General features: G+C 41.1%; 2 protein-coding genes across 3 annotated transcripts; one reads left to right on the top strand and one right to left on the bottom strand.

The window, feature by feature from the left end:
• Positions 1-2,583: 2,583 nt before the first annotated feature.
• Positions 2,584-9,200, top strand: thoc1 (THO complex 1). Its single transcript, XM_058069178.2, has 21 exons — positions 2,584-2,680; positions 2,871-2,944; positions 3,021-3,081; positions 3,160-3,229; positions 3,748-3,866; positions 3,943-3,991; positions 4,067-4,162; positions 4,834-4,916; positions 4,992-5,065; positions 5,130-5,238; positions 5,309-5,443; positions 6,559-6,659; positions 6,751-6,817; positions 6,892-6,942; positions 7,026-7,096; positions 7,185-7,280; positions 7,529-7,594; positions 7,657-7,740; positions 8,398-8,545; positions 8,623-8,707; positions 8,800-9,200. Exons 1-21 carry the CDS (start codon positions 2,633-2,635, stop codon positions 9,075-9,077), a joined length of 1,965 nt encoding a protein of 654 aa, XP_057925161.2. The 5' UTR covers positions 2,584-2,632; the 3' UTR covers positions 9,078-9,200.
• On the bottom strand, positions 9,153-16,009 carry usp14 (ubiquitin specific peptidase 14 (tRNA-guanine transglycosylase)). 2 transcript variants are annotated; one of them, XM_058069180.2, is made up of 16 exons: positions 15,164-15,426; positions 14,933-15,078; positions 13,946-13,978; positions 13,757-13,861; positions 11,913-12,016; positions 11,740-11,798; positions 11,508-11,638; positions 11,342-11,422; positions 11,200-11,276; positions 11,011-11,125; positions 10,674-10,739; positions 10,507-10,599; positions 10,303-10,431; positions 10,145-10,205; positions 9,800-9,907; positions 9,153-9,734 (listed from the first exon to the last, which is right to left on the bottom strand). In XM_058069180.2, exons 2-16 carry the CDS (start codon positions 15,014-15,016, stop codon positions 9,589-9,591), a joined length of 1,392 nt encoding a protein of 463 aa, XP_057925163.2. In that variant the 5' UTR covers positions 15,017-15,078; positions 15,164-15,426; the 3' UTR covers positions 9,153-9,588. The 2 variants fall into 2 exon arrangements, with proteins under 2 accessions (XP_057925163.2, XP_057925162.2); XM_058069179.2 differs by lacking the exon at positions 15,164-15,426 and adding an exon at positions 15,842-16,009 and having other exon boundaries at positions 9,169-9,734.
• Positions 16,010-16,201: the final 192 nt, after the last annotated feature.

Genomic DNA, 16,201 nt, shown 5'->3' with positions numbered 1-16,201 from the left:
ATAGGCCTGCACAGCCGCGGTGTCATAGATTTCTGTCAAAGAAATTTGGGATGGCTCTAAAAGCCTGCTTTCAGAGAGTTTTTTTTAACACTGTAACTTCACAGAGAGCCTTGTGCAAAGTCACTGACTCCATATTTATATGGGCGTGCCTTGGTACAAGCTGAGTGGTACCAATCACTGCGTAGTAGTAGTAGTAGTAGTAGTGGGTGGACTAAAGTAATACAGACCATTTTGGAAAGCCAAAGAAATACAACTAGAATAGGTGCAGATTCTGGAAGATCTACAACGCTTTCTGTGCGGGTTATTGTGTGTAGCTGCTCCATAGAAGTCCACAACTCAATACAAACGGCCGAAAAAATGAATTTGTATCATTTCATACATCTATGTATCTTAAAATAATTGTATTTGTTATTGAAGTAAAAATATCTGGTGTTTTAATTTCTGGTATTCCCGACATGTGGGTTTCCAACCCGTGGTTGAGTTGGAGCCTCGGTGCTCTCAAGCTTGAATGGTAAATATCAAGTATATTTGCACTGTGATGGAAGATGGAAGGTCAGATGTTCTAGTGAAGAAAACAAAAAAATGAAGCCGCTGCAACATCAAGGTTGCATCTCCGACAGAAAAACACACTGACATTTCAAACCCCAAAGAGCCTCCTCAGCACATTGTGAGTGATTATCTGTGAAGCAATTTGTAACTCACCACCCTTACTCCCACTCTGCCCTTCATCACTTTATGGCAAAGGTTCAATAAACAATGAAGAAAAATGGTTCTCTGTGGTGGATGTGAGGCACTATACTGCAGTTTTTATCCTAGCACGATGCATTAAAGGACCATAAACACTTGTTGATCATAGAGAAGGTCAATGGCCTGCAAGCTGCTTCAGCGAGGCACTAACATGTAAACACACCTTGGTCAAAGACAAACCAAAATGAATGTAAATTAAAAAGTGCATTTTGCAGTTTGTAGCTAATAAATTACATATCAAATATTTTCATGATTAGGGAGTGAAGATTTGCCTGATGTTGAACCTTTTAATAATTAATAGTGCAACGTAGTGCTTCAGTAGTTTTAATGTGTTGTTTGACATTGTTGGTCCTTTTAAAGAATTCATTGCATCACCGCAGCACACTGAATAAAATGTGCTCTTGCACAAGAATGTACACAGGAATGATGTTATTTTAAAATTGTTTTGATGCTGCATTTTTAGTGAGCAATTTTTGAGAGGTTGATTTGTTTGATATACACAAACTTCTGGTTGAATCAATGGCCACTCCTCTTGACAGAATTGGTGCAGTTCAGTTGAATTTGTTGGCGTATCAGCATTGTCCACATGTTCTCAATGGGGTTTAAGTCAGGTCTTTGGGAAGGTTGTTCTAAAATCTTAATTCTAGCGTGATTTAGACATTGCATTACCACTTTTGGTGTGTGTTTGGGGTCATTGTCCTGTTGGAACACTCAACTGCACCCAAGACCCAACTTTCGGGGCTGATGATTTTAGGTTATCATGAAGAATTTGAAGGAAATCCTCCTTCATTATCCCAAATACTGTAAAGCACCAGTTCCACTGCTGGCATCAAAACACCCCCACTGCATAATAATACCACATGGTGGTGTTGGGGTTGAAGGCCTCACCTTTCCTCCTCCAAACATATTGCTGGTCAAGTACAGAACTGGCCACAGAACCTTCCTCGCAAAGATCCTTGTCTATGTCGATCTTTGTCCTTGTCTATGTGTTCAGCAGCAAACTTCAGTTGAACCTTAAGGCGCCGCTTCCTTCCTGCAAGGCAGCCGCTCAGTCCATGGGGATGCAAAACAAGCTTGACTATTGACACTGACATCTGTGTTCCAGCAGCTTCTAGTTCTTGGCAGATCTGCTATTTGGTGGTTCTCGGTTGACTCTTCACCCTCCTGACCAATTTTCTCTCAGTGACAGGTGATGGATTGCTTTGCTTCTTCCTACTCCTTTTGGACATGTGGAACTGTGAGCTAATTATGTGATGCACTCAATTGTAATCTGATGCATGTTCTAATGAAAAATGTGTTCACATTTTCAGTTGACCCATTCAAGTCATAAAATAATCAAAGAAGTGACAAAGAAGTATCTGATCCAATCACTCTATCAGACAAAAAGATGAGTTTTAGAAATAATTGGAGCATTATGCTATTTACAGGTGACCGTAAACATTAACTGTAATGCGTAAGTTTTTTTTTTTTTTAACATGCTGTAAATATAATGTGCAACACTGCTACCTACAGGCCTGAACTAGTTCTGCGTGCACTTTTGCAAGCCAAGAGTTAATTTACAAATAACATTAACAGAATATTGTTGTATTATATTAATATTGAATATTATTAAAATAAATATTGTACAATACTAGTTATATGATGGTATTGTATATTTTTATTACTTGGAATATATTTTATTCCATTTTTAATTTTTTATTTAATTTATATTTAGGTCAATGGCTCTACGACCATGATACATTGAAACATTTTGGTGTATTACGTAGTTAAGTTTTTTAAATATTAATTTTGCCACGAAAATACAAACATACTAAATAGCCCTTCGCCTCACTGGTACTCGACCCGGAAGCAGTTTAACGTGTTTTCCGGTTTTCGGGGCGTAAAGATGTCGCCTACCCTGTTCAATTTTGTTGAAGCCAAAGACAAGTTTACGGTGCGGAAATCGTCTATAAATGGTTTTACCCAATTTTACCATTTGGATATTATTTAAGCCTGTATTTTGTGTTTCCAAACTACGCCATTCTGCGAGTGGGAGACCATTAGCACTGTTTTTTTCATGTTTGCTAACCTACGTTACCTAGCACGTAGCTAATGCTAATGTTTTATAAATATTCTTTTCATAGGCGTCCATCAAACAAGCACACACCGGGAAAAGCAGCAAACCAATACTTAACTCCTTTAATCAAATCCCTGGAAAGTAAGTATCGACATTCATTCAACATTAAACACAAAACAAGTACGTCTAGTTAACCGCTTGTTTTCCTGCTAATCAGTGAGACCGAAAAGAAGACCACACTGGACCAAGCTTTTAGGGGAAGTCTTGGAGAGCAGATTGTAAGACACCACTTCAAATGGTTTATTTTCATTCAAGTGTGTTGAATATGTGAGCTCAAGCAATATTTGTATTTGCAGGTCGACCAGACGAGAAACTGTGACGATTATCTGTCTCTCATTTACACGAGTATAGATGTGGTTACAGAGGGTATGTTCACATATAATATTATATTACATATGTACTGTATGCTAGGGATGCTCCGACCAAACACCAGAAGCTATGCTAATATCTCTTGTTAGCTCTCTGCCGCCAATGTAAAATACAGCCAGTGACAGCTAGGCAAAGCGTGTAAACAAAGATGGAAGAACAGTTGAACAGAGAGAGGTTTGGTCAGGGAGTGATCAAGCACACTGGCATCAATTGGAGTATCCTGTGTCAAATTTAATATGAGATGCGCCGTTTTGTGGGCAACACTACATGACACAGCAGACAAGTAGGATTTGCCTCCGTACACGATTGGTTTTTGTGATAAGCTTGGCGTACGTTATTGTTTGTTTTTTTTAATGGAAATCGGCTGATATTGATAGGTGGCAGATCGATTGGAGCGCTCCTAATGTATACTGTTCTCACATTCCTCCTCTTCACTTAACCCTTCCTTAAACTACAAAACAACTGTACACTACTGTAAACAACCCTCACAATAATACAGTATTGTTTCAATGCAGGGATCTGCTCCGCTACGACTCCTTTCATCCTGCTAGGAGACGTCCTGGACTGTCTTCCTCTTGATCAGTGTGACAAAATCTTCTCCTTCGTTGAGGAGAACGTCTCTACTTGGACATCAGTAAATAAGGCGCTGCGTCCTTTATACTTAAATGCTTAAAACCTAAACAACTGTTTAAACATGCACTCTCTCACAGAGCTCATTCTACACTGCTGGCAAGAACTACCTGTTGAGGATGTGTAATGGTAAGCAATTGTTTGTTCTTATTCATATCTTCATATATTTATTAAAGTTACTCACTTATCTTCTCTGTCTTGTAGATCTTCTACGGCGCCTGTCCAAGTCTCAGAATACAGTATTCTGTGGGAGAATCCAGCTTTTTCTGGCTCGTCTCTTCCCTTTGTCTGAAAAATCTGGTAAGAATAGTGACTAGACAATACGTCTCAAGCAAACTTCATCAAAAATGTGCAGCCGTTATAAAGATTTAGTCATTTTTGACTTGCTCATTAATTCATTTTACTTATTTTGATATTGTAGCCTTCTGAGGCTACGATATCCTCGGCCAACTTGTTTTTTTTGTTTCGAAAATACAGAAAACTGCACAAGTTGGGAGAGTTCTGTCTTGGTATTTTGGTTTTTTAACTTCCAGGACTTCTTATGGTTGCTAATGAAACATTACTGACACCTAGTGACCAGTGTAGAATACTACATATTTGTGTTTCTCAATGCATTTTGCGAGTGTTTTATATTTGTAGGTTCATTTAGTATTTTTTATGCTTGCATATGCTCAATTTAGGCCAGAAATATAGACAATTACTTTAACCATGCATATTTTTAACTAATAACTGTCTGTAGTCAACCACCAAACAACAATGATTTATTCATGAATATATTTTTGTAAAACTGATACAATGAAGTTGTGAAATTCCAACCACAATGTGTGGAGGGATATTTACCTATTGTACTATTTAGTGTAATGATTGTTTTGAATTTCTTATCTGATTATGTGTTGCCGTTGTCCACCGTGCTGCCAATAACCGTATGCTAACCCTAACCATGACCATGTGTGTTTTGTGCTGTGTGGCAGGTCTGAATCTACAGAGCCAGTTCAACTTGGACAACATAACCGTATTCAACAAAAATGAAGGCGAAAGCACTTTTGGGCAAAAAGTAAAAGGAGTTCCACTTTGCAGTAAGTGCGTGTATGTTTTCTTCAAGTAGCTGTGTTGCTTTGTGTCCTTGTAGCACACAGAAGAGAAGGAAGATGGCATGGAGGTCGAGGAAGGAGAAATGGGCGAGGATGATGCACCGGCATCGTGGTGAGTAAACTACTGAAAAATACTTTCGATGAAGGACTTGTCACTCATCCATTTGTGCTTCCAGTTCAATTCCCATCGACTACAACCTGTACAGAAAGTTCTGGACACTGCAGGACTACTTCAGGAACCCAGTGCAGTGCTACGACAAAGTCTCCTGGATGACCTTTCTCAAGGTATTTAAATGTCGCTTGATGGTGGTTGGGTGGTGAAGCAGGTATTGTTCGTCACCTCTTACTGCTGCAGTACTCGGATGAGACCTTGGCGGTGTTCAAGAGCTTCAAGCTGGATGACATGCAGGCGTCTAAGAGGAAGCTGGAGGAGCTTCGAGCATCCAGTGGAGAACATGTCTACTTTGCTAAGTTCCTCACCAGCGAGAAGGTGGGCTCATTGTTTGTTTGTTTTTTCCTTTTCACATTTTACAGAGTTTAACATTTTTTTAGCTTTCATTTTCTACACGTTTTCGACATACATGTTATAGTTTTATTATTTTGTATGGTTTGTAATTTATTATGAAATTATATTTACATTTATTTTCTAGGGATTATTATTAGTATTCAGATACTTTCTTTTTAAAATGTCGGTTATTTATATGGAAAATTGACTAAATTCCTGGTCACAACCCACAATACATGTTTTTTTTGGTCACTCGTACGGTGTAAAAGTGTAAGCATGTGGCCCACACACCACCACACGTAGGATGATCTTACGAGGTTCTCCAGATGTCCCTGCTGTTGCTGCCTTAATATGCCGCCCATTCCACCGCAGAGTCTGGGTTCTCCAGGTTCTCTGGGTTCTCATGCTGCAAGCACAGCTTCAAGTGGCAGCACCTCCTCATGATCAGACTGTATGGCGTCACCATCTGACTCCTCTTCGCTCCTCTTCTTCTCTGGCCCTCTCATCTTCCTCAACCCAGCCTGCCTGGCCTCTCTAGCCGTACCAACTACCTTTTGACCTGGAGATGCAGCTTAACCCTGACAATATGTTGGCACTCGTCTATAAGCTTGGCTCTACTGCAGAAAGCAGTGTGCACAACATGTTGAGTTACTACGGTCCAAATGAGTTCTGCTTGCTCATTGGACAATCGAACTGGGGAAGTACCGTGTAAGCATGGGTGGCGCACCTATCATGGAGTGCAGGCTCAGGGAGTCAGTGCATTGTGTGTTCATTGGCTGTGGAGGGCACACGTGTCACATGAATTATAGCCGATGCCGCTCCAACGCAGTGAACATTCCTCCTGCATTAAAAGTGCTATGGCGTGTCAGCGTGCGCCCAAATCTGTACAGCGGTGGTACACGCCCTTGCAACTGTGACGGGTTGGGACTGGGGCTTAATTGCCAGATTTTGTCACGTTTTTATTTTTCCTTATAAAGGTAGGCAATTCATGGTTACGTGTTACATAAAACACCAACAAATTGTGTATCAAAGTGTGTACTTGGCTCAGTAAATGTGCCGTACATTTTTGAACTGTTATATTGTTTGTGTTGGCTGTGCAGCTGATGGACTTGCAGCTGAGCGACAGTAACTTCAGACGTCACATTCTGCTGCAGTACTTAATCCTCTTCCAGTACCTCAAAGCCCAAGTCAAATTCAAAAGGTAACAGGAGGACATGAATGAGAAATAATGAAACCATTTTTGAATGAATGAATCAATTTTGTTTGTATGATGATGATGATGATGATGACAGCTCCAGCTGCATGCTCAATGACGATCAGGCTGCATGGATTGAGGAAACCACTAAGCTGGTTTACCAGGTAACTATAGTACTTGTTAATACTGCAGTGTTTTCAATCATGAGTTTGTGCTCCTGACCTCTGACCTTTCTTAGCTTCTCAGTGAGATTCCTCCTGATGGGGACAAGTTTGCCACCATGGTGGAAGTAAGTTGTTTACAAAAATTCCAAACAATGCTGCTGCTAAAGCTAAGAGTCCATGAAATAACTGAAGGCTTCATTCATGACAGCACATCCTCAACACGGAAGAGAACTGGAACGCTTGGAAAAATGAAGGCTGTCCCAGCTTTGTGAAAGATCGGTACGGTAAAGCGCAGTATTGGCAGCTCGTTTTCTTCATGATTTTCTTACCAACATTTTGCTGTATATTTTTTTTTTTTCCTCGCCAGGCCAACAGATGACAAACCCAAGAGGCCCACCCGGAAACGACCGGCTCCAGAAGACTTCCTCGGAAAAGGACCCGATAGAAAGATCTTCATGGGGAAGTAAGGATTATCTTTATCTTTTTCTATACCTTGCACAATGGAAATATGCACAAAAAAGCTACAACGTTAAAGTCCATGGCACACATACTCCCTCACACAACGCTGCAAATGATGACATCGTTCCTCCTGCTCCTCAATAACTGCCAACCTGCACATTGAGAACAAACAGTAGAACTCATCAAACCTTACAAAGATCCCCTCTATGGCTCTTGGTATGATTAAGTGATTTATATTTGCTTTTGCATCAGTGATGAGTTGACTCGTCTGTGGAACCTCAACTTGGACAACCTGGATGCCTGCAGGTCGGATAGCAGGTAAAAAGATAAAATGACATCCTATAGATGTGATGCATGTCTTAAAGTTGTTGATGATGCAGGGAGTTCATGCCTTCACTGGATGAATTCTTTGCTGAGGCTATCGAGCAGGCTGACCCTGTCAACATGGTGGAGGATGAGTACAAGTAAGATGGAAAAAATTTATTTAAAGGAAAACTACACTCTTTTGGAACTTTGCCCATTGTCCACAATCCTGACATGAACACATCGTTCTTTTTTCCTGTGTGTTTATAAAGACATAAAAACAGATAAAAGAGACACCTCATTACCGCACATAATGTGACATACCAATACTGCCTACAAAGACTCTTAAAACACCACCAACAAGCTTTATATACATACTGTAACAATGTAGTAACAGGTACATTCATTATTACAGTATTTTGGTCCTTTTGAGTATTACCAGAACGTCCTTCTTGTGTGCATTGATTTCACATTGCCTACACCGACCGCTAGCTTTTCCAAAGTGAAAATTAAAAACGCAGCAGTTTTGGCAGCTACAATATCTAGCCTTACCTTTCTTTGTAGTGGTCAGAGGCTTGTAAGCGCGGTGAAGCTAGGCACTAGTCGGTGTGGTGTAGATGTAGCCTTGTTGGTGGTTTTATGGGCGGAATAAGTGTTTCCCATTATGTGCATTCTTACCATCTTTTGTTTTTATAGCTCTAAATTGTGTAGAAAAGAGAGACACATAAGGATTGTGGATGATGTGCAAAATTCGCCCAAATTTCCCCAAGTGCCTTTTCTTGTTTCTTCAAGGCTTATTTGTTGTCTTTGTGGCGCAGAGTTGTTCGTAATCCAAATTATGGCTGGCGAGCGCTGAGGTTGTTGTCCAGAAGAAGTCCTCACTTCTTTCAGCCCACCAACCAGAAGTTCAACAGCCTGGCTGACTATTTGGACAGCATGGTCAGCAAGCTGGCCAAGGAGCTGCCTGTAAGCATCATGCATATTAAGTTCCACAGTGAGGGCATAAACGGTTACGTATGCTCATGTTTTTTCCCCCTACACAGAAGGACATCCCCTCTGAGGAGATTAAAACGGGTGAAGATGATGACGACGACAATGGAGACAATCTCCTCAAAGACAGCAATGACAGTGAGTTGAATAGCTAATTATAATCACCTGCTACTTTATGACTTTAGGGAAATATATATTTTTAATCTCAAATTTTAAATGCTCACATTCAGGTCCAAGCATGCCCAGCAAAATTGTGAACAATGGGCAAATGGACGACATTGCCTCCAAGATGGGAGCTCGCTGGAAGACGCTAGCATCTCACTTGGACATGAGTGCGGCTGAGCTGCGTGAGATTGAGGCAGAAAGTGACGATGTAGACATTCAGGCCAAACTGCTGTTGGTCACCTGGCAGGACCGTGAGGGGGCCCAGGCTACAGTGGAAAACCTGGTGGCGGCCCTCAATGCCGCTGGCTTTTCCAAGATGGCTGACAGCCTCAGTGAGGCCTGAAGAAAACTGTTTTTTTTAATGTGTGTTAAGACCAAAACCTGTTTTTTGTAGGGCATGAGATGTGGAAAAAGTGTAGAAAGGTTTTAGTTTCCAAGCTGACATTAAAGAAAGTTTTGCTACACAGTGGCATACTCTTTATTTTCAGCACTTATGAAAAGCCATCAGTCAATAACTTACAGAGTGGAGATGAGTGAAAATTGCTGCTTAGACAAAGTGAACCAATATTTTTTTTTTTTACACAGTAAGACTTGCAAGCTTCACAGCTGACTGCTGCTTGTATTTGGCAGAAAAGAGCAGGAGAGGACATGAGCAAAAGGCGTAGCTATGGATGGCGAGCACCTGGTGAAAGGCTTTAAAAATAGACAGCGTAGAAAACATTTGCAGCTTCTTGGATCCAGTCCATGTTTTGAAGCTCACCAAGGTTTGAGTTGTTTACAGGAAGTTGAGGTGACATGTAAAGCAGACAGTGACAATTTGTGTCGTTCCCCCTCCTCACCAGCCAGACGGGACACTATTGTTGCTCCTCCAGTATTTCCAGTCGTCGCGGGCCATAGAGTAGAACATACGCTATGTGCCAGTCTCCGCCGCCAGACAGTCTCAGGATGTCCTCTGGAGAAACTACGCTCACCTTGTCGTCATCAAACTTCACCCACTCGTCTGTCATCACAGAGGCGACACTTAGTGTTTCTTTGTTGCGACATTAAAAGGCCAACAGCACCCACCTTCTTTCCTCTTGACCCAGCCCACATAGTGGCCCGATGAGCTGGAGCGACCTTGATGTGTCAACACGGCCTGAAGGTCGTAGTAACCGCTGTTGTTGGAACCGACATCTGTAGGCACAATTGATTGTCTTATAACAGAATACTTACTGTACATACGCAATAAGACATGCACAATGAATATCTAATAACATACATCACTGCATCAAAAAAAGCAGATCAATTATATAACTTTAAATAAGTTTATATTAGTAAATAAATCCATACACAAATTGTATTTAAATACCATTAAAAAAATTATCCAGTTTGATATTTGCGATCAAGTACAAGTCAGATGTGAGTACTTACCATCAGGGAAAGAGAAAGGTTGATATTTCACTTCCTGGACTGCACCTGCTTTCTTTGTTGGCTGTTTGGACGACAACATTGGTTGAAATGTCAACTTCCAGGTTACACTTGGCAAGAATTCAGTTTCATTTCAGAATTGACGGCATCCATTTCTTCACCTTCTGCTGCTGCTTCTCCAGCTTCTTGTCCTCCACTTCTTTGAACTTTGACCTGACGGGCAGCATGTTCTCCTGCAGCTCGGCCGTGCAGAGCTCGTAAACGTCCAGCATGAGGGGGAACTTGACATCCTGTCACACAAACAACGCCAACACGTTCAAACAAACGAGCTAGTACCGGCCTAGATGGGCATGAAGGTGATTCACCTTGAGGACTTTGGCGTTGACGGACTCTTTCTCTTTGTAGTAAAAACGAACCATCTGCACGGTCAGGTAGGCTGGGAGGCGGCTCAGCTTAGACTGACACGACAAGAAGATGATACATGTCAGGAGTTGGCATCATCATCTTAAAGTTATTTTATCCCTCTTCTTACTGATTTGATATAAAGAGCATTTCTTTCCAAGCTTGTGGACATTTTGGTGATTTCTTCCTGGAGTCTCTGGAGAGAGAGAGAGAGAGAGAGAGAGAACAGGTATTAATGGAAATCAGCTCAAAATGGCTGAAAAAGAATCCCTGAAGACGTGACTGATCAATGGCATCTTGAAGCGGGCGATACAAAAAGTGCCGTACTTGACAGTTAATCATATTAATGGCCACAGTTTGACCCTGGAACAGATTCTTATCACTATGAGTGGATAATGGTTTGTAAATGAATCCCAGACTGGGTTGTATTGGATGGCTACTGGTCATGCATTCAAGTAAGTACATACCAGCCTCAGTCCCGTGGCGAGATACTTGACTTCTTGATTGATGAAGCAGCTGAGCTGAAGCTGACTCTCTTTGCCTTTGATTGGCTCCTCCTCATCCGACTCAGTGCATTTCATACTGAAGAGGACTTGAGGAAAAAACATCTTGAACTGTACAAGTCATATATTGACGAGATACTCCACAAAGGATACGTTGTTTCAAATTCTACTCCAAAGTACTGGTCGATGAAGTTCTTCTTGGCGGAGGCGGAGGCGCTGTCAGTGTCGGTCTAAGCACAGGAAGAAATGAGTGAGTTGTTATGAATGCAAAGTCCGGTGAAGACAAAGGTTCTACCTCCATGGGAGTCTCTGCTTCTAGTGGCTCCAGCTTCTGCTGAAGAACTCTCATCATCTGCAGCCAGCATTCATTAGCATCCTGGCAACAAAAAGAAGATTGAGACAATATCGGTCAAAGATATCCTGTTGGGTTGACAACAGGATTTAACATCTTCCTTCCTAACCTGTTGGAGGTACTGTCCCTGTTCTCCCTTCTCTGCAAACTGTGGAAAGGCCATGTGGAGGAACTGCAGCAGGATGATTGGGGGCAGGCTGGAGGAGGTCTTGTCCATTGTCTCATATAAATCACGCAGAGCTGATCGTACCAATATACATCAAATAAACATCTCTTGCACCATCCAAACATAAGACGGCACTTCCCACTGGAGTACCAACAGTAAGCCGTGTACTTCCTACCTGCTGTGATGTACTGTGATGGTGCGCTGGCGCCTGAGGATCGCAGAGCACCTGAATACCTGCAGAGACACACCTACAGTCAACAATATCCTAGACACAGCAACACCAACATGGCCGAGCTTGGCTTTATTGGCCAAAATAAAGAAAAGTAGCACTTGGTGACATGTGCTTACTTTCTGAGAGCAGTCTTGAGCTCGGGTACAGAGCGCAGACACTGCACCGTGGCGTTCATGTAGCACGTGTTGCCCAGATTGGTTAGCCCACAAGGAAGCTCCATCTAGCAGATGACAAATTCATGAGTCAAATGTCGTGGACCATAGAAATGCCTCCACAGACACACACTCAAATTCCAACATTTTCACAGACTTCACTACCCCTCAGCAACCCCACGACATCCAGTGAAGGCAAAATGTACTTTTGTCCGCTATAAAAGCATTGATATACACAGCATATACAGTATACTGTGTATGAACAGTGGTCTTATATTAATGATGGACATGGGAGTTAACAGCTTGAATGTATTTTTATTTCACTGTATAATAATGAGATAATGGGGGACATTTTAACAGTTGCATCTCTGTTGATGCATTGCTGCATTACAAGTGAAATGTAAGCTTTCCATACATTTGTGGACATGTTAGACAGCTAAATAAGTGTTTAAAAGAAGACGTGCTGAAGGACAAATCAGCAGCATTGCATTTTAGTCCACTCATCCTGTGATGTAGTGTGTGTCCACGAAGCAATGATGTCCCTCCTGACGTGCCATAGCTTGTGTGGAAGGTGTGAGGTGATGGATTAGAATATAAAAAGATGGTTACCATCCAACCTCAAGTCGTGCTGTCTGTCATATCAATTATTTTACACAGTTTAAGTATGACACCCATTGTCAAAGTTTAACAATACACTATATAACTGTGTCGTTTTTATTGATTTTTTTTATTCTTAACAGAGACGATCTATATAGCGTAGCTGGGAACACTTCCTTTTCCCCATAGTGCTTTGTGGTACAGCTTTTGTAAATGGCCGGAAAATACATGGTTAGAGCTCACATAGTTGTTGGTTAATATTTTGCATTATACATTGGTAGTGTCTTGTGTGTTTTTATCCACCTATTGCGTTGCTGTGCGAAGTTCTTTTAGTACCGCAAGTAGGATTGGTGTGTGAAGTGATGATGACCCGCAATTCATAATTGGTTTAGTATGAGTGACAGATTCACTGCACGTGAGTACCATTTAATGGTTCAAATGTGACATAACACAATGACATTTGAATGATAATCTTAATTATAACATTTTAAGGATTTTACGAAATATTACTGATAGTAATTAGTACAATTATCAACCATCATCGATTATCATGACAGGCCTAAAGAGTGCAAATTGAAGTGAAGAAAAATGCAATATGCTAATATGACCAGTTACTGTTTATGAATATGTATGATATAAATACAATCTGTTTCAGAGCAACGTGTACAATAAAAGTAGATACACACTAGGTCCAGCTCTGACAAGCATCTGGATGTCGCTTCAAACACCATTGTTTACTACTATATCAGGTGCTAAATAGCTTGTCAAAGAGAGTTGTTTTCATGAAGACGAGCATAAGCACAAATCAAGCACAAGTACGAAGGAGCAATAACAGGGTCAGGATGCAAGCTAAGGGGCCGGCGTACTGACAAGACAGCTAATTCCCTGACAACTCCATCAGTTACATAGCTACAGACCTGGGAGCTGTTTGAGGTTTATTATTTGTTTTTCTTCAGCGGAGGGGCTAAACTAGCATGATGTTGCTGTTAAAACGTTGTTTACGTTGTTGTAGGTGATATATGGCATCTATTAGAGAGAAAATACAGAGTTCCAGTGTATATGTAAAAATTGAATAAATACAAAAAAAGTGCTTGTAGCCTCACACTTTTGAGACATGCCCAAGCAAACAAAGCTCATTATCCTTAAAGCTACAGACACACCAACACCCTGACAACCAATAGGGCTTACAAAACTGCAACTTAGGTACTCACGGCTGAGGCCAGCTGCTCTTCAGTCATGTCTTCTACAAACATAGGCCTAACAGCAGGCTCCTTGGGCAGAGCTTCGGCTGATCCCATCATCAGCAGAGTCATTCCCTAAAACCAACAACCAACCAAGAGGCAATCAGCAATAAAAAATATTGCAGTAGTTGTCTCAATCGGTATGAAGTGAATACTTACATTTTTCAGCTTTATATTCCCCCACTCATCATCCTAAAACATACAGGAGAAATGGATTGAGCGTTTGAGGCTTGGATTTGAAAAATAACACCATTTGATTGTGGGATGAGTACCGAATGCTGTACCATAATAGTACAGACACTGACGGAAACAGTAGCAACCAGACTAGGTATACATTGGTGCTAAATTAATTTATTGGCATAGAAATGAGGTATCAGGTCCCGATGCAGATGTCATTCACGTGTTAGAAACGGCAGATACTACCTGTGGAGATTTCCAATTCGTGAGTCATCTCTATGCTTTATTGATAGCAAAATTTCTCGACATAAATAAAATGTGTGTGTACATTTTGCTGATATGGTATATAATATTATGATGATATGGTAGGTTGTGTAATGTTTTCCTATCACTTCAGGAAAATAACTGAATGATACAATTATAATATTTATACTTTATAAGCTTTCTGGCACGTCTGGCCAGGGATCAAACTCATACCCTCTGCTTCAAAAGTCAGGGAGGTTTGCCTACACCACCAATAATAACAACAATGATGGTGGTATCGTCTGCCAAATATCTTATTGATGACCGAATGAATGTGCCATAAAAATGTCATATAAAAGTGCCCTGTCAATTAATCAATTTACACTTACATTTTAGAAACTATTTTTCATTCTGCAAGACATTTTTAGGCTAAATACGGGACAATTCCGTTTTTCATGGGAAGGTTGACAACTCCAAGGCCTGAGGGGTTCATCTTGCTGTCAAACCTTGTGGCAAAAACAAAGCCACTTCCCACACACTTGGAGACATTGCCACAGGCACATCTCATAACATCGTTTTCAATGTTTTCAGCAAACGTAGCCAAAAGAGTTTCAGCAAAAACAAATGCATGGCAGTCATCCTCGTCACTCGCATCGTGTAAACACTACCGACTCCGGTATCGGATGACATGTAAACAATATCCAATCTACATACATGTGTTTTTACCTTGAGGGTGCCTCCCTTCACCATCACTTTTTGCCTGTCGGGCTGCACTCCTGTCAGGGCAAAAAGTTGAGCCTTGAACACCATGGGCGGCTCCTCGGTGTTCAGCTCCACGGCGTCAAACTTTTCTTTGCCCCATTTCACATTTACTACGAAAGAGAATGTGAACATCACCAAAACATGCACAAGTGCACCCCATAATGTATGACACAGCAGAAAAGTTAGCTAAATTACCTGGCTAAGTAGCAACGCTAGCTGTTGACAGTGCACTGCGAGGAAAGTGCATGCCAAGCTGTTCCTTTATTTTGATAGTGACACATTAACACATGCTTTTTGAGTTATCAATTCCGCATTTGTGTAATTTAAAACAAAGAGGCAAACAAATCCTCCGAGAGCAGTGGACTCGAGGTTTAGCTAGCATTGTTAGCGCTTGCACCTGTGTAACGAGTGAGGCCATTATGTTAGATTTAACGAGTCCTATTTCGGATGCAATGCAGTCATATATATATATAGAGCAAGCTTAAAACCGTCTTGTTCGTTTTGACGAACGACATCTTTAAAAATGAAACCACTGCTACCCGTTAGCCCAACTAGCCGAGTTAGCTTAAACGGCTACCAGGGTTGCCAGTTACACTAAGCGACCGGTTCGACTAAAAAGTCACTTTCCGCGAAAATAGAATGTTAAGAGTTAACCGTCACACGGGTATGCATTTATCGATTGGTGTAATTATTTGCATAAACGCGTTAGGTGACAAGCTAAGGGCTAAAAGACAAGCCAGTAACAGTTAGCTCGCTAACCGCACATTAAGCTAACACGCTAAACAACGTTACCACGCTGCCTACGAATGCAGTCTTCTTACAAAACTTTCACACACTGTCGTTAAATAAGCCACGTTAACAACGAGCCCATACCTGAAAAAACCGGCATATTTGGCAAGCTCTTTTGTATGCTTCTTCCTGTTTTCAGTCCACCGGGGCGCGAATGACTTGGCTAGTTGTTACTAGTGTGAACTTCATTCAAATAGAATGACGCTGCAAACAACACGTTGGACTTATCGATGAGCTCCGAAATTTACTAGCCAGGCCTGGCGCATATGACATACACCATGCTGGTCAGTGTTCATTTAATGACAGCATTCAAAACCAAATTAAGACTGGAAATACTATTTAATGTAAAAAAATACAATATATATTTAAAAATACATTAAAAACTAATAAGATACAGAACGCTTAAGGACCTCATATTTTTTGAACATATATGGAAACTATGAG

The sequence above is a fragment of the Doryrhamphus excisus genome, linkage group LG6, assembly GCF_037039965.1.
Source record: "Doryrhamphus excisus strain RoL-2023G ecotype Guam linkage group LG6, RoL_Dexc_Guam_v1.1, whole genome shotgun sequence".
In the NCBI taxonomy this organism is placed as follows: domain Eukaryota; kingdom Metazoa; phylum Chordata; class Actinopteri; order Syngnathiformes; family Syngnathidae; genus Doryrhamphus; species Doryrhamphus excisus.
This window is presented reverse-complemented; position numbering and strand designations above follow the sequence as displayed.

Coding starts and splice junctions, on each gene's coding strand:
- thoc1 (XM_058069178.2), top strand. CDS start 2,633: ATGTCGCCTACCCTGTTCAATTTTGTTGAAGCCAAAGACAAGTTTACG. Junction 3,230..3,747: donor TATAGATGTGGTTACAGAGG/GTATGTTCACAT, acceptor GTTTCAATGCAG/GGATCTGCTCCGCTACGACT. Junction 5,444..6,558: donor AGTTCCTCACCAGCGAGAAG/GTGGGCTCATTG, acceptor TTGGCTGTGCAG/CTGATGGACTTGCAGCTGAG.
- usp14 (XM_058069179.2), bottom strand. Junction 12,017..13,756: donor AAGAGCAGCTGGCCTCAGCC/GTGAGTACCTAA, acceptor GTCATCTGCTAG/ATGGAGCTTCCTTGTGGGCT. Junction 10,206..10,302: donor TGGAGAAGCAGCAGCAGAAG/GTGAAGAAATGG, acceptor TCGTCCAAACAG/CCAACAAAGAAAGCAGGTGC.